We start from the raw sequence: 20,654 nt of genomic DNA, 5'->3' as shown, positions 1-20,654 counted from the left end.
AGAAATGCTTACCAAGATGGATGCCCCCATAGGTGCCTTCCTGCAGTATCAATAACAGAAGTTCGTACAGCGAAGGAAGGTCTGCTGGTCTCTCGGAATCTTCCATCCCGGGATGCCGGGAAAGATGCTGCGCTCCTCGCTCCGAGAGGTGCGTCGGTTGTTGTTGTTATTTGGCTGTTCCGGAAGTTATTTCTGTCTCTAGAACTGGGTTCTGCTGCATTTGGGGGAGACGCTTGATGTTCCAAGTATACTTGGCATACAAAGGGTAGAAATCCAAATTCAGGACTTTCAGGATTGCATGGAGGGTACTGCATTTCTATGATTATTATTTTTTAGGTTGCTGTTGTAGTAAGGGTAAGATAACGGATGTGGGTGGTAGAAGAAATCCAGATGACCAGTAGATGACAGTAAAGGGATATGGAAAGTTCAGATAGTAGTTCGTCCGGACTTTTGCAGGGCAAGCTGCAATCTTGGTAGTGTAAAAAGAAACCATGAATGTCAGTAGTACACACACAGAGAGAGAGAGAGAGAAACTCAAATAGTTACTTATGCTCAGCATGATACAAATACTTTAGTTTCTCACTAAATCCATACAAAATAAACTATTTATATTTACATAATATAACCCATACAGTTTATATAAAAGTAGCCCCCAGTCTTCCGGTTTGAGCTTCTTCGGCGACAGACAGAAACCGCGTCTCTGCGTGGTTTCGATCCATGCTCGCTGCTGGAGCACCCCGAGCCGGCTGGTTTCGGGGCTAAGCTACCCCGTAGAAGTGGTGAAGAGGGGGGAGACTGCCAGCAGGGTTGAGGAGAGCTGCATCTCTCCTCCCCAGCTGGCCATTACTCCCTTTCCCGAAGGCAGTTGTAGCGGTGGTCAGAAATGGCCACCACAAAGAACTCGACAGGAAAAGAATGTGCAGGAGGAAGATAAGAGGAGAAAGTTTTGGTTGACTGAGTCAAACAGCAAAAGCAACAAATAAGGTACCCTGGAATTGAAATTATTAAAAAAAAACCAATAACATTGTTCCCTAAGAAGATTTTTAAGCTGCGAAGGAGAAGAAAGGGAAAAAGATTTGGGTTTTTTTTTTTCTCCTTTTCCTATACTGACAGCTAAGAGACTTAAGCAAGAAATTGGAAAAAAAAATCCACTTTGACATTAATAGGCATTTAATGCTGAAAATAAAAAGTAAAAGGGATAATAAAGATTTCTGGATAATTAAAAGCTTTTGAAAACAGGAAAGGAGAGAAAAAGAATAAAAGGGCAGGATCTGGAAGGGAGGAGACTGCCTGGACTTAAAAAGAACTTACAGCAAAACCTCAACAAGACTTCCAAAAGATACATCTTAACTGAAACATCGCAACAAAATAGTAAAACCCCAGGAAGAGAAAGTGGAAAAAGAAATAAGAAGAAACAGCTTGGGACTATTTGGATTACTTGGTGATCTCTGGATTCTTGGTTATTGTATTTGAATGACTAAAATCAATCAGGTAGTTGTTTAAAACTGTTTAAAATGGCTCCAATTTTAGAAGAACTGAAAATGGAACTTAAAAAGTACAAAGAAGATGCACAAGTTCTTTTGGCTTCGTATTTCAGTTCTTAGAAATGGAGATTTGGAACTATGAGAAACAACAAGAAATTCCTGCAGAACAAGAAGATTGCGACAAAGAAGAAGCCATCTTTAATTAACAATTAATCTTAGGTGGGGGGGGAAGGAAAGGGGGAAAGAGAATGGAAAATTTAAGATTGGGAAAAACAACTCCAAAAAAAAAAATAGAGTGAAAAATAAGTATAAAATCAGAAAGCAACAGAAGAGGGAAATGCAGAAGAGAGAATTAAAAGTAGAGAGACAAGGGGGTAAAAAGGGGAGGGAGAAGATGAGAGGGAAAAAAGAAAGGAAAAGAAGTTATAAAGGAGAAACAAAATATAGAGAAACAGGGCCTATTTAGAGATAATGGGTGAAAATTTAATAGAAAAAGCGATTCTGCAAAGGTACATAAGATAGCATTGTTATATTAGAAATAGAAATAATTTCAGAAAATATGAAATAATGTATGATTAAAATGTTTGATAAAATAGCTATCATAACTCAGTGGAATGCTTGTCAATAAATACATGTAACAAAATGAATATTTAATGATTTCCAAATCATGTGAAGAGAAATAAGGGAAAAATTAATTATGGAGATTATATGTGTCTTTAAGGAAGTATGATATTTAATTGAAAAGAAATGTTAAAGATATTAAGATTTTAATGATTATTAATGATAGAACTGAATTGGAATGGAATGAGGGTTTATAATTACATATATTTATAATCCTTTTTTTTAAAGAATATAGTGTGTATTATAAGAATGTACCAAGCAGAATTCGAAGTTATGTATTATGTATTATATTGAAGGTCATAACCTTAAGGTATATATTGAAGTTTAAATAAGAGTTGAATGGATGTAATTAAAAGATATAAAGGTGTCATACTCCAATTAGTAACTACAGGAGAAAATTTGTTTAATGAGAAAAGATAATATGAAATTGAAACAGAACAGACAAAAGTATAAATATAATGATTTGAATTGAGGTGAGATAATCAAAATAAAATTGAGAAAATTAAAAGAGGGGAAAAACTATATAGAAAATGTAGAATAGTAAAAGATATGGAATAGAACACAAAAATGAGCATGATGTTTTACTTGTATTTTGTATGTGTGAAAACCCAAATAAAACTTTATTAAAAAAAAAAAAAGTAGCCCCCAGTGAACACAATGAGGTCCTTCACGAACAGGATTATGCTATCTGTAGGTTATTTGTTTAGCATATGGCATATTATACATAAACTAACAGCATAAATTAATGTTTCATTTGTAGGTATATTATTATGCCTTTTTCAATGTGATAATATAATATTCATGTTTGCAAACAGACAACTACATATGTACAAAACTGGGAGGTTGCAAGGGATTACACACTGTATTTGGTTACCTGATACTGCCACGTCGTGATGATATGAGAAGATTTATTAGTAGTTGTACTTAAAAATGGAGCATAGTCTAAGATAGCAGTGGGGATGTGATTCACCAAAAGCAGGAGAAATTAAAAAATCTAATATAGAACAATCCAGGTGGTGTTTGAATACCTCTCTTGTAAGGAAAGCCTTCTTTTGCAGAATATATCAAAAATTCATTCATTTCTACATAAATAACCATAGGGATTCTATGATTATGTTAATATTCTGGAATGCATTTATTTGTGGATCTCTTATTCCTATTGCCTCGGCAAATACACACACACATACACAAACACACACACAGACACACACACACATATACAGAGAACTTGTGATTTAAGGTTGAAACTGTAACAGTATGTGAGAATGAGGGACTAAGAGATGCTGCCTAAAAATTATCAGACAAGAAGAGGAGATCTAAGTTGCATAAATAGTCAGAGAAAGAAATTTAGAAAAGACCTGCCTTAATGGATCAGGCAATTAATAATCTTCTGCAGGACATCTGTGCTTTCAAATTTGCAGTTTTTGTTAATGTAAATAAAATAATAATGAAGTAGAATTAGCTCATCTGGTTGTGTTTACCTGGAGGGAACTGATAGAAATTAATTCATCAGAAAATGCCTTGTGTCTTTAGAACTCCCCAAAGAGTACTTAAAAAGGGTTGAATTTCATTTTTTGGCTAGCACTGTAAGAAATTTGAGAGTTCTTCATATGATCTCCTCTTGTCTTATCATTTGTGTTGGCTTCAGTTATAGGACATGTTAATGCAATCTTAGAAAGAAATGTCGTTAAAGATGTGATGCTAAACTTTATTTCTAAAATATATTTTTTAAGAGTTTTGGTTCTACTGACCTTGAGGCTCAGTGAAAAAGAATAATCTTACATAAATAGAAATTTATCCTGCTGGTACTATGGAATTGATTCACAATACAAATTTGTTACCTAAAATAAGTTAATTCTCTATGAATACTAAATGGCTATTATTATATTATATTATCTCTTTTTTCCTTTAATTTTTCATTTCTTTCTCTTTGTATTATTTAGTGTATTTTAATCATCGTAGGTTAGATATAAGTACTGTATAACTACTACAGTACATGTATTTTTTTCCTTTTTTTCATTGTCATTTCAGATTTCTGCAGCATTAAAGAAAGGCCATGTCAGCTCAACTGAACTTTGTCAGAAATGTCTCTCGTTAATAAAAACTACCAAATTTCTTAATGCTTACATAACAGTAACAGAAGACACAGCATTAAAACAAGCTCAGGCATCAGAGGAGAGATACAGACAAGGTAGGATACTACTACTAAACAGTTGCTCTCTCCTAAAATTGTTAGCCTCTGAGCCTACTATTGTTTCCTCAAGAGAATTAATTAATTAATTATCATAAGAAATATATCACTAAGTTATTTTATTTATACCACAGAAAAATATTACTTCTTTGTTTAAAGTAACTGTCTATGGAGGTTCTGTTTAAGGTAACATTATTTTCCTCTGGGTTTCTCAGAGCTTGTAAATGGCCCACAAATATTTGCTGGTTTAGATGTTGTCATGATCCACAGGAAGAACTTAATATATGAGAGCAGGTAGTTTTTAGATCAGATGTTTTTTCATAGATATTCCTTTATCTGAGAGAGATAATTTATTATTGAACCTATGTGTCAATATGGAATTCCAATAATATACACTTCCCTTTACGTAGAGTTGAAGACTTAGTTCTCACAATAAGCCATAACATGTTTTGTTTCTGTTTAGCATGACATACAGACCCAAAGAATATGGCTTATTGTGTTGTATGAATCAAGCCATTATGGCTTAGTTCTGCATATTGTGCATACAGGTAATCCCTCACTTACAACCGATCACTTAGTGACTATTCAAAGTTGCAGTGGATCTCTCCAAGGCTACTTACAACCCAGTTTCAAAGTTCCAATGGCAGCACATGCACATGCATGCACACACGTACACACACACACACACCATGCCATCATGTGATCATATGTTACACTTGGCAACCGGCCCCCATTTACAGCTATTTACAGCATCCTGTAAGCATATGATCAAATTTATTACTTTTTTTGCTGTAAACCAGCATTAACTTACAGTTTCAAACACCCATAGGGTGCAGTGGGTTTGCTTAACAACCAATGTGTTCTTCTAACAACCACTGCGAAAGATTTGTAAAGCCAGACGTAATCATTGGATGATCTGCTTAATGATTGCCATGCTTTTAACCATATTTCTGGACTTAATTACAGTTGTAAGTTGAGGTCTACCTGTATTGTATTGTAGAGTTCATATTGTATTTTAAAAATCTTTATTTACTATTACTAGCAATATACTCTCAAATAACTCTGACAAAACACTGGTTTAATTATCCTTGTATTCTTCATAATGAAGGTCAGCCATTGGGTGATTTAGATGGTATTCCTGTTGCTGTGAAAGACAACTTCAGCACTGCTGGCATTGAAACAACATGTGCATCCAAGATGTTAAAAGGTAAACTTGATTTAAAAAAAACACAAGTCCACACTTTAGAGCTCTGATTCTTAGTGTCTTAATTGTCTCACATTAATCTAAGGGCTTTAATTGTGAAGCCTTTGATCATTTTGATAGCAATGCCAGAGTTTTGTCATAGGTTTATCAAATTCAAAATAATATTTTCCTATAAAACGTTGAATAAAAAAGTAATGGAGAAAGGTAGGGAGAAAATCCAATACAATTCATAAGAAAAATGCAGTTGTTATTTGGCCGCAGAATTCAGGTCTTGCGGTTTTGAGACAGACTAATTTTTTAGTCTTCAACTGATCTGTGTGGTCAGTAAGTGAGCAGGAAATGGAGTTCTGTCATTAATAGCAGGAAACCAAGCAATTAGTTCCCAGTACCATCTAATTCAAGGATGAAATTGCTGATTTCCTGATGCTATGGGCAAGGCAACAACAGGATTAAAAACAATTTTTTATGTAGAATCATGGGACCATAGATAGCTGCCTACCATTGAAGCAGATCAAGGGTTCATATAACCAAGTTTTAAGCATGTTCAGTGGCAGAATTTCTCTCTGCTTCAGAGACAAATTTTTCTATCCCTGTCTCAAATAACAGATTGAAACTGAAGTCTTGCAAATCACATGCTGTAAGACTGAGCCATGTTTCTTATTTGTGGAGTCTGCTTGGAATGATTGATTTCTGCATTATTGATTTAATAAATTTGTTGCTCATCTCACAGCAAGGTGACACTTTTTATATTATACTTTTTTTTGTTCTAGACAAATTTTTGATGTACATAGTTACGTTGTTGTAACTACATAACTTGTAAATTTCAATTGAAATCCAGTGTTATTTTTCTGCCTATGGAATAGCTCCACCAGCAGAACTGGATTCCTTTTTGAAGCCTCATCCCATCTGTATTTTGCAGGAAGAGGAAAGAAAAGTTGCATTGTAAAAAGCAGAAATTTGCTCATGTGATGTGGATGCAGTCCAAAGTGCGGCATTGATTTTATAGTTTGAACTTCCCTCGCGACAGTGTATCATAATAGTATATCATATATCATATATTGTATATCATATATCACATATATCACATATCATATAGCGCTTTGAATCAGTGGTGGTATTCAAATTTTTTTACTACTGGTTCTATGGGCGTGGCAGGAGAATGTTACTGCAAAATCCCATTCCCTCCCCACCCCACTAACCTACTTTCCAGCTCCATTCTCCTGTGCAGGGCAACAAAAGAAGACCCAGCCAATCACCTGGGACTCGGGAGGCAGAGAATAGATGGGGGTGGGGCCAGTCAGAGATGATATTTGCTGGTTCTCAGAACCACTCAAAATTTCTGCTACCAGTTCTCCAGAACTGGTCAGAACCTGCTGAATACCACTTCTGGTTAGAATGCAGTACTGCGGGGTAACTCTGACTCACATTGCCAGGAGTTGGATTCCGTTGATCCTGACAGTGCTCAAGGCTGATTCAGACTTCCATCCTTCCGAAGTTAGTAAAATGAAGACCCAGAGTGTTGGGGGGGCGGCGATATGCTGACTCTGTAAACGGCTTAGAGATGTCTGTAAAAGCACTGTGAAGCAGTATATAAGCCTAAGTGCTATTCCTATTATGCACTGCCTTTTTCGAATGAAGACTCAAAAATCAATCAGATATATCGGATGAATAAAATATATTTGCAATGGTAAAACACTCTCAATTGTTACAAGATAGAATCCTTAGCCAATCCAATATTTACCTTTTTTTTTCAGGTTATATCCCACCATACAATGCGACAGTAGTTCAAAAATTGCTGGATCAAGGAGCTGTACTGCTTGGAAAAACAAATCTAGACGAATTTGCCATGGGGTAAGTTGAATTAAATTCTTGAAAGGCCAAAAAAAATAAAATAAAAAATAGCCTGCTTAATAATTCACAATTCTTAAAATTTCCTTTTCAACTTGCTCATCCTAGGTCTGGAAGTACAGATGGGGCATTTGGGCCAGTGCGGAACCCCTGGAGTTATTCAAGGCAGTACAGAGAAAAATGTGCACCAACCTCCCTTGCTCAACACGACGATACTGGCTGGCTGATAACTGGAGGGAGCTCTGGCGGCAGTGCTGCCGCGGTGTCCTCTTTCACATGCTTTGCGTAAGAGGATCTCACAACCTTGACTTTCGAACATGGTAATACAAGTAGACCTCGGCTTAGAACAGCTTGTTGAGTGACTGTTCAAAGTTAACAACGGCACTGAAAAAAAGCGACTTACGACCAGTTTCTAGACTTACGACCATTATAGCATCCCTATGATCATGTGATCAAAATTCAGATGCTTGGTAATTGACTCATACCGGTATTTATGATGCTTGCAGTATCCCGGGGTCACTTTTGAGAACTTCTGACAAGCAAAATCAATGGGGAAGCCAGATTTAGTGAGCAACAGTTTGACTAATTTAACAGCTACAGTGCTTCTCTTACTTTTAAGTGCACTTACCGTAACTGCGGCAAGAAAGGTCGTAAAATGGGCCAAACTCACTTAACAGGTGTTTCGCTTAACAACAGAAATATTGGGCTCAATGGGGGTCATAAGTCGAGGACTACTTGCAGCAGTGCTAAGTACCATTTCAAGTTCTTTCCAAATTATAATGGAATTAAATATAAAATGGAATGCAAACATGCCTCTTCTAAGAGCTGAAAGGTGAATGGTCCAGTGCAAAATTACAGGTTGGTCACACACATTTTAACTCTAGCTTGTCTGTTTCTGCTCAGCAGATGACAATATCAGGCCAGTCTTGTCAGATCAGACATACTTAATTCGTGGATAGAAGGCCATCAGTAAATTTCAGAGCATCAGGATAGGGTGAAAATAAAAAATAAAATACCAGAAGGTAATGGTAAAGCACCTGTGTTTGTATTATTGTTGAGAAAACTCAATGAAATCCTCAAGAGTTAACTGGAAGGAAATATAATTACATGTGTATTCATTCATTCAAAAATGGCTTTCAGATAACAGATATAAAAGGAGAGTCTAATGGGATACAGTTTTTTATTTGTGTCTGATTTCCATGAGTTTTTTTAAAATTCAATTACAGGGCTCTGGGATCTGATACAGGAGGTTCCACAAGAAATCCAGCCTCCCTCTGTGGAGTTGTCGGCCTAAAGCCCAGCTATGGCCTCATTTCCCGCTATGGTCTCATCCCACTTGTGAACTCAATGGATGTCCCAGGCATTTTAACCAGATGTGTTGATGATGCAGCTGCTGTGTTAGGTACAACAATTATATGTTTCCTTAGGCGTTTGTCCCAAGTTAAGTCTAGTTTAGCAGTTCTCTTTTTCCTGTTATGTCATGTGCCATTCCATTTCTTTCAGGTGTTCTTGGCGGGCATGACCCAAAAGATTCAACCACAGTGCAAGATCCCTTTTGTCCATTTCAGCTATCTAACTTGATAGATATGAAGAATCTTTGCATTGGGATTCCAAAGGTAAATTGGGTGTATGATTAGTGAGCATTGTTACATTAAATTGCATTAAATTAAGAAATTAGTGAGCATTAAGTTAGGGACCACTAAAGATTAATTTAACTTAAATTAAACATGTGAGCATATCCTTCGATCTTTGATTCATGTTTTCAACCTGCAAAGGTAATAAGGCCAGTATGGGAGACAGAAACCCTGGACCTGTCCAAATCTTGTAGCTTCTGCCAGTCTTAAAATGATGAATAGTCAGAGATAGTGGGAATTTAATAGGTGTTTCTTTACACAGGTTCCTTATTCTTAGTTTAACTAGTACAACACTAATTGTATTATTATTTGGCATTAAGTTTTGTGTTGGTTGTACTGATTCAGCATCATTTACCCAAAATAAAGTGAAATGTAAGCTTTTTCTACCTTTTTATGGCAGATGTGACTCCAGATATTACTAAACTAATCTCGCAGGATCCAATCTGGGTTGAGAAAGAAATTCCCTGAAGATGGGCTCTAGCACAAGTCCGAAAGCTCAGAAGACTAAAATCTCTGGTCCCACTGACCGACCCGGATTGGATCCTGCAAGTGTTAGGATTCCTGTGATTGCCCTAATTAAATCATGAGCTTCGAGGCAAGCTTCAAAAGAAACCAAAAGATTTATTAGGAGCAACATGTCCGGCATTAACCTGTATGAAGCCAACTCTGGCATACATAATTTACAGTCACCTGTGACCCTATTTCCCCCCTCCCCCCCCCCGGGTGTGTCATAAATCAGATTCTCCAATGAAGCTGTTCACCGGGCCGGGTGGCATCAATCACGTTCTCCAATTAAGGATTTTCGTGGGCAGAAGATCCGGTAGCTTAGCTACAAACTGTGTAAGATGAGTGTTGGAATGTCTTCTGGTTTTAAACTGCCGCACTGCTCCTTCAGATTTCCTTCCCCCGCACCCCCCTTGTTTATAGCAACTCTAAAACAGGCATAGGAATGCTTTACGAGTTGACAGCAAGATTAGTTTAGTAAAATTGGGAGACATATTTTCCACTGACCCAGATTGGATTCTGCAACATTATCCTGGGACTCATATTTGTTTTCATTTGTAAACTAATCTTCCCAGCAGCATCAGGCACTACTGGCAACTGTGATTGATGCTACAAGTTATAGTTCACAATACATGAAACGTACTATAGCCATCTCATATTTCAAGAATAAAAACATGTATTGCATGTTTTAGAGAGGATTATGAAATATTTGGTTGTATTGTGACAGCTCCAAATGTCTTTCTGTCTTCTAAAGAGAAAGATGCCGGTACCAGAATAAAAATATAAAGGGAATGTGTGGCATTTTTCTTTTAAAACTTTTTTGTTCTGTACAAAAATTTAAATTTCAAAACCAAAATCTTGTGTTCAAAACTCATGTTTGTAGATATTGAAGTTCACATTCTGAACGTAAGACCAAAGCCTGTGATTTATAATTTTTCCTTCTCTACTTAAATGAATTGAGAATCATTTTTAAAAAAAAAAATTGTAAATACAAATTTCTCCAAGGGCACTCTCCAGACATCGAGAATTTCACCACCATGATTCCTAGCCACATGGCCATAGAAGAATAGAATAGATAGAATTCTTTATTGGCCAAGTGTGGTGGGACACACAAGGAATTTGTCTTGGTGCAAATACACTCAGTATACATAAAAGAAAAGATATATTAGTCAAGAATCACTCTTGAGATTTACGGGAACTGGAATCCATATACCTGGAGAGTGTCCAGATTGATGGAGGCTATTAAAAAGAATTCACTGTACTATTACAGAAAAAAAAAGCATGCGAACATGCCATTGGAGCATGTTAAAAACAACCTTTATTTAATAAAGAACATGGCTGAAATGGCAGCTTATTCTGTGTAGCATCCATTTGCTATTGGCATTTCTGCACATTAATGTTCTTCAGAATTATTTGTTACAAAAAAAAATAAATAAGAGGATGGTGCTAGATTTAATAGTTATGTAACAGAAGAACAATATTAAACCTTTGTAAATTTCTATTGTTTCTATATCATAGCATATCTTTGTTTAACAAATGTATACAAATGTGATTCTGGACTACATATAATACATAAAAACAACTAACACATAAAATATTAAGTAAAAGCAGAAAAAAATAATTCAGGATAACGGGAGAGACGACTCTCATTGTACATGACACTCATCTCAAGGGGAATAGCATTCTGTACTCTTCAAGGACAGCCCCACGTAGAGCTCATTGTAGTAATGCATCCTAGTGGTGAGCAGGGCATGAGTAACTGTGAGTAAAGCCACCGTTTAGAACAGGGGTGTCCAACCTTGGCAACTTTAAGACTTGTGGACTTCAACTCCCAGAATTCCTCAGCCAGCTTTGCTGGCTGAGGAATTCTGGGAGTTGAAGTCCACAAGTCTTAAAGTTGCCAAGGTTGGACACCCCTGGTTTAGAAGATGTATGCTCTTTAAAGCTTCTTAAGCCTATTTTAGGATTTATAAAATGTCTTAGAACAAGTTCTTAGCATTGTTATTCATTTCATACTTAATGACTGCTATTACTTAATATTAGTTAATATCATTCTTGTTCCCTGAGCAAAAGCCCTTGTTATCCCAGGATTTTCCAAAATGTAAGTTGACTCTGAGATGGGCTGCAATTTAATATCAGATTCACAGCCATCTTGGCTGCCCTGTATAGAGACTATCCCTAATACAGGTAATCCTCAACTTATAACAGTTCATTTAGTGACCGTTCAAAATTACCACGGCACTGAAAAGGTGACTTATGACTGTTTTTCACACTTACGACTTTTGTAGTAGCCCCATGATCATGAGAACAAAATGGTTGGGCAACTGGTTCATACTTCTGACTGTTGCTATGTGTCCCGTGGTCATGTGAATCCCTTTTGTGACCTTCTGACAAGCAAAGTAAATGGGGAAGCCAGTTTCACTTAACAATCATGTTACTAATTTATCCACTGCAGTGATTCACTTAACAACAGTGGTAAGAAAGGTGGTAAAATAGGGCAAAACTCACTTAGCAAATGTTTCACTTAACAACACAAATTTTGGGTCCAATTATGGTCGTAAGTTGAGGACTACCTGTACAGAATTAGAAATAAGGTATAATCCAGAGAGAAATTTCACTCTCAAACACAGGACCTTTCATTGTCATCCCACAATTCACTTGAGTATTTTTGACATTTTCAGATCAGATGAACCCTATGAAATGTGGCTGGTTGTTTATAACAGCGGTCGCCAACCAGTGGGCCACAGCCCACTGGTGGGCCATGAGAAAATTTTGGTGGACCGCAGAGAAATCTCACCACCAGAGCACCCCCCCCCCCAAAGCAATTAATCCAGGCTGCGCAGAAACACAAGGCTGCACCACCCACATGGCCCGCAGGAACCGACCCTGCCCACTCACTCCTTACCCAGCAAACTTGCCTGCTAAATTGCTATTTTTCCTTTTTTTTTTTTCAACCAACAGCTGTTCTGCTGTGCCGGGAGATTTAGATTAGCTAGAAAGCAGGAAATTGTTGGATTTCTTACTTTCTAGCTCATCTTTAGATCTTCGGCTCTGCTTTTAAGCACAGCCGAACTTCCCTTAGGACTGAAGATTCTATTATTCAGTGCACACTCATGGCAAGCAAATTTTATGTGACAGACTGAGCTAGCCGATGGCAGATAGATAGATCACTGAATGAAGCTGTGATTCTGTGAGCAACTCAATCTGTCTGTCTGCTTTGCCTGATCTGGGGTAAAAGTTGCTCTTTTTAAATAAAAAATTATATATTTACATACATGGTGTGTTGTGAGTTAATTTTGTGAGTTTGCTTGCTAGTAAATTTTATGTGACAGACTGAGCTAGCCAATGGCAGATAAGATAGATCTCTGAATGAATCTGTGATTCCGTGAGCAACTCAATTTGCCTGATTTTGGGTAAAAGTTGCTCTTTTTTTATAAAAAAATCAATATTTAAATACATGGTGTGTTGTGAGTTAATTTTGTGAGTTTGCTTGCTAGCAAATTTTATGAGTTTGCTTGCAAGCAAATTTTATGTGACAGACTGAGCTAGCCGATGGCAGATAAGATAGATCTCTGAATGAATCTGTGATTCTGTGAGCAATTCAATCTGCCTGCCTGCTTTGCCTGATTTTGGGTAAAAGTTGCTCTTTTTTATAAAAAATATATATCAATATTTATATCAATATTTATAATATTTACATACAAGCCATGCCCAGCCAGTCACCTGACCACCAAGGCACACCTACAAATTAGGCCATGCCCACAGAACCAGTTAGTGGTCCCTGGGATTTAAAATTATGAGTTTGGTGGTCCCTGAGGTCCAAAAGGTTGGCAACCCCTGGTTTATAACATTCTGCTTTCTCCTCCCTCCTTCCCTCCCTCCCTCCCTTTTCCAGGAATACCATACTGCAGGATTATCTGATGAGACTCTAGCCATGTGGTCCAAGGCAGCTGACCTCTTTGAGAGGGCTGGAGCTAAAGTGATGGAAGTGAGCCTGCCCCATACTTCCTATTCCATTGTCTGTTACCATGTGTTATGTGCAGCAGAGGTAGCTTCTAATATGGCTCGATTTGATGGTCTGGAGTATGGTAAGCCTTCTCACTGCTGAATATTAAGTCGTCTCTTAAATATTCACATTTAGTGTATTTGCAACCAAACTCTATGTAGTAAAAATCTTAATAACAAAAGATAATATATTATTAAGAATGTTGGTTCTTTAATTGACAATTCATTTGGCAATTCATAAGGGGCCCTATAAAATAAGACTTCTAAGTAGCCTTCATTCTTATAATAACTTGTTCACCTGCCTAAACCTAAGGAAGCTTCCCAGCTACAGCAATGTGACAAGAGTTGCATTCACACAATGTGTAAAACCTATACTGTTATTTGTTAAAAAAAAAAAGCCAGTTACACACAACTAGGTAAAGCAAAGTCAAATCAGTTATATCATGGCTTAGGATGGGTATGTGAGAGAGAACCAGTTTTGTCTTGTAATTAAAGGACTATGTGCAGAAATCCAAGTTCCAGACTTCCTTTGGCCTACCAGTTGAGTGACCTTGGACCAGCCACTCTCCCTTTAACCCTACAAAGAAGGCAAGGGCAAACTATGCCATGCAGGATTGAGTATTAGTCAGAGTCAATAAATAAAAATATATTGTTGGTTGATGATACAGGAAGTAAAACATTTTAGCAGGAGGAATCTGGTATCTGGCATATCTCTCTAATCTTATACTAAAGTTTAAGATAACAACAGGAATAATGGATTTAATGTTTTATGAATATGAGTAATGTTCTGAGACATTCCAGGAAGTTATACTGCAATCTTTTTGTTTTGAGTGACCCTGGTATAAAAATAATTCTAATTCTGATTGTGGATTTGTTAATAATTTGGTACCTAGCAGTGAAAAACATAATTGGAAATAATGGCCTCAGAAATTAGAGAAAACCAGTACCAGAATACGTTAGGATTAGAGAAGAAATGTTCTACATTAACCTTTCTTAGAGTATCTCACTTAGATATAGATGTAGAAAATATTTAGACCTGGATGGATAATCTAGTTAGGCCCTGCTAACTGTAGAAAACTGCAGTAATGGAAGATTTTGAAGAAGTCTTCAAAAGAAAAAACAAGAAAATCCAGTTACCTCTTGAAAAAGCACTTTTGGAATAGAAGATTTTGCATTCAAAGTCAAAGCCAAATATTTTAAAATTCATCAACCTGCATGAAAAAAAATTGAGCTTTTTATGTACACCTGTCTATGAATCATATCTCATAGAATAAGGATAATTAAATACATGAGGATCCACTAATATGTTCCAGAATAACAAACAACTTATAAAGAATGAGCCAACTCTGAACCAGTAATGAAATAATTGTTTAATTATAGGTGACCAAGTCTGTGCCATAGCTTTTTTATAATAAGAAAAGTCTTGTTGAATTGAGTTGAGGCTTGATGAATGGTGGAAATAACTTTATTATGTTTTGGAAATATTTTGGAAATATTGTCTCAGGTTTGTCCTTTGAGGAATGATTTGATTACAACAAAAATACAGTCTTAAACTCAACTGTGTCCTGTACTCAAATCTAACTGAAAAATAAATACAGTGTTACTGAAACTATGCAATTCTGAATCATTCCTGCTTGATAACATTTTCCCTTGTGCTTATTAAGTTCTCTGAGCACCGATATTGTCCATTCAACATCTTGACCATTAAATGTTTGTGCCCAGCATTTGATTGAAGAGAAGAACAACAAAGCTAGGACATATTGCTTGAATTCAAAATATTTATTTCAATGTATAAAACACTGCATTGCACAACTGATGTTGCAGAGCCATTGTTTGCTTAATACCTTATGCTAGGCTAATTTTGGAAATACTTCATTCTAAATTTATTTATGAGCCACAGTGGCACAGTGGTTAGAATGCAATACTGCAGGTTACTTCTACTGACTGGTGGCTGCCAATAGTTCAATAGTTCCATTCTCACCGGCTCAAGGTTGACTCAGCCTTCCATCCTTCCGAAGTGGGTAAAATGAGGACCCAAATTGGTTGGAGCAATGTGCTGACTCTGTAAACCACTTAGAGAGGGCTGTAAAGCACTATGAAGTCTAAGTGCTATTGCTATTTATCTAAAACATTATAACCAACTCTGGGTGGCTTGCAATCACAAGTTAAAACAACATACAAAACCATATTGAACTATAAAACTAAACATATTATACCATTAAAAACAACAAAAACCTGATGCCAAGTCAACTTCTAATGTGCAATTATCCAATCTTATCCCAGTGCTTGGGGGGAAAGCCAGGTCTTATGGAAGGCTGGGAGGATAGAGGCTATGAACCTCGGGGCAGAGTGCTCCATTGGGCAGGGGCTGTCACAGAAAAGGCATACTTCCTAGCTTTTCCATTAGATGGCAGTATTGAAGGGAAGGAACTAGGCCCTTGCTCGCTTAATGTTTACCAAATCCACAGTGATTGTAATATGATAAAATATGGAGCCCCAGTATATGTAGAGCTCTTTTCTACTCTGTATAGAATTATTTGAGAAGTTTTCATAATTTGCACTATTGAATAGGGATATAGAAAATTTAATTGGATTATTACATCTGGATTAAACGAAGGTACCATGATGAAGCCTATTTCTTGATCATTTATTTCATGTATCTTTTTATCTTTGTGGAAAAATAAAGTAGGAACCAAAGTTCCAGGCAAGCCTTGTTTTCAAATCTTGGTTTAATGTTGGCATGTAAATCTTGCCTTGTTTCAATATACTGTATTAACCCCAGTATTCTAGGTAAGGTATCAATGGGAAACTGCACTTAATTTTAGCTCTCTCTCTCTCTCTCATTTTCCTTCTTCAGCAAGAATCAGGAAAAAGAGACATAAAAAGGTCACATTTAGTCATCTTTGGGGAGGATTTCCATCTCTTTGTGTACCATCCTTTTTGTGCAAGAAATATTTGGTGAAGAAGGTTCAGCTCAGTCCTTCTAACTGCTAGATCAGGTGTCAACTGTTAAAACCCATGTAAAATGTTTAGCTTTTGGGCTCGGGGTGGGCTGCTGGAGGTTTGCATGGGTTCGGGAGAGCCCCTAGCTAAGATTCTGTGCAGTTTGGAGAACCCCCAAATCCCATTCCTGGCTGGCCCCACCCACCCACCCCTCCCCTCCCAGGAGTCCCCACGCGGCCTGTTTTGGATGCAGGTAAGTGTAGGACGTGCTCAGAGGCTCAGGGAGGGCAAAAAATGGGCCTCGCGGAAGTTCAGGAAGGTAAGTAATGGGCCTGTTTCCGGCTTCCAGAGAGCTTCCGGAGCCTGGGTAGTCCCTTTTCACCCTCCCGGAGGCTCGAGAAAAACCTCTGGAACCTGGGGAAGGAAAAAAACACCACCACCCCACCGTGGTGCAAGAGGCCAATTCGATTACACCCACCATGGCCACACCCACCCAGCAACTGGGCAGAGAACCCATTGCTAAAATTTTTGAAGCCCACCCCATTTGAGCTGATGTATAAATGGAATGTAACGGGTTTAGCAACAATAAGTCAGTTTGATAGCTTTTTATGCTGAATGGGATTGTGTAGTTCATGGGTGTCAAACTTACCACATCTCATTGATGTCATGTGACATATCGTGACATTTTTTTTCCCTTTGCGGAGCTGAGGTAGGCATGGCCTGTGTGTGACGCATCCGGCCCACAGGCCGCCAGTTTGACACTCCTGGTGTAATTTAATCAGCTTTGAATGTTTTGGGGATATATTTGTCAACTGCTGATTGCTTCTTCTCCTTTTAGGGCATCGCAGCAGTGCTGAGCAGTCCACAGAAGCTTTGATTGCAGCCACACGCCGAGAAGGTTTTAATGATGTTGTAAGGGGAAGAATTCTATCAGGGAACTACTTCTTGCTAAAACAGTACGTTTCACACATTTTAAAGCTCAATGTTACAAAACCGATGTTTTACTTGTTGTTCAATTCAAACCACAAGTACCACAAGGTACAAGATTTTTTCATCTTGTCAAAATTTTGATTACGTAACCATGGCAATGCTGCAATGGTCATAAGTGTGAAAAACAATGATACGACACTTTTGTCACTGCCACTGTAATTTTGAATGGTCACTAAACAAAAGATTGTAAATCAAGGACTACCTGTATCTTAAAGTTATGCATAATCCAGTAGGTCAAGAATTTATTTTATTTGTTAAGGGAACTCCCAATATGTGCAAAGACTTGCTTACTATCCTCCCTTTGCAGCCCCATTAAGATGACTGAATAAAAGGAAACTTCCACTGGTGTTAAAGTTTATATTCAAAAAGTTATTTTATATCTTTAAATCAGGGGCACGTATAGCTCCTAATCCCCAAAGTTCACCCATTCTTTTAATAAAGAACTTGAAGCACCCCAGTTGTTAATAAACTGAAACTCTGAGAGAGATGGGTGGTTAAAGATAGGGCGTATAAAAATAAACTTTCAGCATCATTAGTAAGCAGAGGCAATAGTGATCATTGCTGGAGCTGAAGGCTCAGTGGCATGGATGGGTGATGCAAGGTGTTTAGAGATGGCCTGATAATAAGTTCAAGAGTCAAATATCGGCGGGTATCCCAATAATTAGAATAGTTAGTTTGGGAAACTGCAATATGAAAGTATCTAGGGTCCACTAGTATGGAGAGGGTTCAAGGAGAAAAAGACTGTTAGATATCTGGAAAGATACAGAATACGTGGTAGCATCGCTGAAAGACACGTGTTAAAGTTCAGAGCTATATATCAAGTAGCAGTAAAATGTTACTTACCTCTGCAGTTGACGCATTGTTGAATTGTGAGTGCTTGTTACAGCATTTTATGTCTATCTTTAGCAATAAACTTCACTTTTCAGACTGTGTTAAAACAGATACTGTCCTATTGACAGGTCGAGGCCAGTATCATGAAGTGTTGGCCCATGATTTTGTTTTTGTAATGGTTTTAGAAATACCAGTGCCCTGCTTCAAAGTATAGCCGTCCACCAATTGCCTAGCCAGCTGGAAAACTAGAATAATGGTTCACTGTATATTTTGGGTTTCTTCCTCCCTTCCCCTTTAGAAATTATGAGAATTATTTCATCAAAGCTCAGAAAGTAAGAAGACTCATAGCCACTGATTTTGCAAAACTCTTCCATTCTGGTGTGGATGTACTACTCACCCCAACTACCTTGAATCAGGCTATGTTGTATCAAGAATTCATCAAGGAAGACAATAGGACTCGCAGCACACAGGATGATCTCTTCACTCAGGCTGCCAACATGGCCGGTAAAAAAAGTGGAAGTTTTTATTGTAGACACTCTTTGTTTTGTGAATTAAAACCAGGCAGCAATTGTTTCAATCAATGGGTAAAAGCTTCCAACCTTCAGGAAAATCTGGTCCCTTACAAAACATATTCACTGTAGAGTTTCCCATCATAACACTAAGTGACAATACAATATTTATTTTTATTTATTTACTTAAAATATCTGTGTAGTCACCCATTTTCTAGCCAGTTCTGGGCATTTCCCAATGAAAAGTTAAAACAAAACAAAAAAACCATATTAACACTGAAAAAACTAAACACATTAAAACGTTAAATACGACAAAAACCAGGCACCAAGTCAGACTTCCAATGGACAGTCAGATGAGATTAACCTTGGCTTACTTGATACTGCAATCTTCTACTTGTAGCTATTCAAAATATTGCTAATCCACACTCTGTCCAAATTTGAGTAAATCCCTATAGTATGTCAACTGAAAATTTGCAAAATTACATTTGATTTTTTTCAGATAATCTTGATCAGAAAAAAAAATCCAAAACAAGAAGGAGGAAATATGTAGTGATGTTTATGTCATGAGGAGTTTTGAAAGCATATGTAATTGTAACAAGAACAACTCCTGAAGTTTGATTACAGCAGTACTCTTCCAAAGCTTGATCAATTGTGTATTTGAGTATGTTTGTATGCAATTTTCTAAATTAACAAGTATGAGCAAATAAATATGTGGTTGCTAAATTTACCCATTTAGGAAAGGGATAATTTGTTGGGATGAAACCCACATGAAAAAACCCAAATCATTTTCAAGTGATTTTTCATATTAGTTTATCAAAGCAGCAGTTAGTGCATAATGAGTGAGAAATTAAATTCAGTATATTTGGAACTTTAATCTGAAGCTATCATGATGAATAGTTAGGAAGAATATTTGAACCTCAGAATGATGAAACCTTGCTCTTGTCCCAATAAAGGACAATTTGCATCAACCATCCATATTTATTCTAAGACACTAGAGATATACAATATTAGTTTAGATATTATGTAATAATAAGTAGTTATCAATGCTTATAAAAGAAATGTTTTAAGAAGAAATGAAGGTTGGGTTTTTTAATCTTAATTAAATACAGCTTGAAAAGCTACAAAACTAAATTAAATATTTGCCTTTAAGAGAAAGAGATAATTTTTGCTTTAGTTTTTCTGTTGTACTGTATGTTCCTTATCAGACAATGCAAAGAAAGAAATGTTTGTTTGTCTTTCAGGGTTGCCAGCTGTAAGTGTTCCTTCAGCCCTCTCAGGAAAGGGCTTGCCGATTGCATTGCAATTTATTGGCCGTGCTTTTCATGAGCTGCAGCTCCTCACCGTAGCCAGATGGTTTGAAACACAAGTGCAATTCCCTGCCTTAGACCTAGAAGGAATTATGGATCCTCTTGATACTATGTCTCACCAGAAGTCGGCATTTTTTTCATGAGCAATGATGGGACACTTTATTATTTATACAATAAAAAAAGATTTAGAAAAGTACAAATCTCTGTGTATCAAAGCTTTCAATGTACTATTTTTTTTTTTACAAACGAAACACTTCTCATTGAAGATTTAATAAAGACTTATTAAAATACAGAGTTAAATTATCCAGATTATTTATTGAGCAATCACACTGATTCCAAGTTTAGAATTGATAGTTTCTAAAGCACTGTTAAATAAAAGGCTAGTTGATTTTTACAAAGCAGTAGTTAAATTTCACAGATGATTGCTAATGTGAGTGAAAAGGGTTGACGTTCTGTTTATTATTCCAAAGTGCTAGGCATATGGGCATCATATATGGATAATGGATACTTTATTCAAAAGCTAATTGTGCAAGCAAGATTTAAAAGAAGAATATGAGTATGAATATCAGGTCAGCCTCAGTAT

The 20,654-nt window shown here is 36.9% G+C and overlaps 1 protein-coding gene across 1 annotated transcript; it reads left to right on the top strand.

The window, feature by feature from the left end:
* The first annotated feature begins 6 nt into the window (after nucleotides 1-6).
* On the top strand, nucleotides 7-20,365 carry QRSL1 (glutaminyl-tRNA amidotransferase subunit QRSL1). The gene is made up of 11 exons (XM_026666622.2): nucleotides 7-148; nucleotides 4,137-4,296; nucleotides 5,405-5,503; nucleotides 7,255-7,351; nucleotides 7,457-7,633; nucleotides 8,575-8,750; nucleotides 8,852-8,964; nucleotides 13,382-13,574; nucleotides 17,273-17,390; nucleotides 18,554-18,759; nucleotides 20,006-20,365. The coding sequence occupies exons 1-11, from the start codon at nucleotides 113-115 to the stop codon at nucleotides 20,212-20,214; spliced, it is 1,584 nt and encodes a 527-aa protein (XP_026522407.1). The 5' UTR covers nucleotides 7-112; the 3' UTR covers nucleotides 20,215-20,365.
* The last annotated feature ends 289 nt before the right edge of the window (nucleotides 20,366-20,654 follow it).

This window comes from Notechis scutatus, chromosome 1 (genome assembly GCF_049901735.1).
Source record: "Notechis scutatus isolate UNSWTSFEM ecotype Mainland chromosome 1, rNotScu1.2, whole genome shotgun sequence".
Taxonomy (NCBI): Eukaryota; Metazoa; Chordata; class Lepidosauria; order Squamata; family Elapidae; genus Notechis; species Notechis scutatus.
Note: the sequence above shows the minus strand (reverse complement) of the source record. Positions and strands in the feature narration are given on the sequence as shown.

Bases quoted from the DNA above. Each gene is read 5' to 3' on its own strand.
- QRSL1 (XM_026666622.2), top strand. From the start codon at position 113: ATGCCGGGAAAGATGCTGCGCTCCTCGCTCCGAGAG. The intron at 149-4,136 runs GTGCGTCGGTTG...TTGTCATTTCAG, and splicing joins TGCGCTCCTCGCTCCGAGAG to ATTTCTGCAGCATTAAAGAA. The intron at 13,575-17,272 runs GTAAGCCTTCTC...TTCTCCTTTTAG, and splicing joins ATTTGATGGTCTGGAGTATG to GGCATCGCAGCAGTGCTGAG.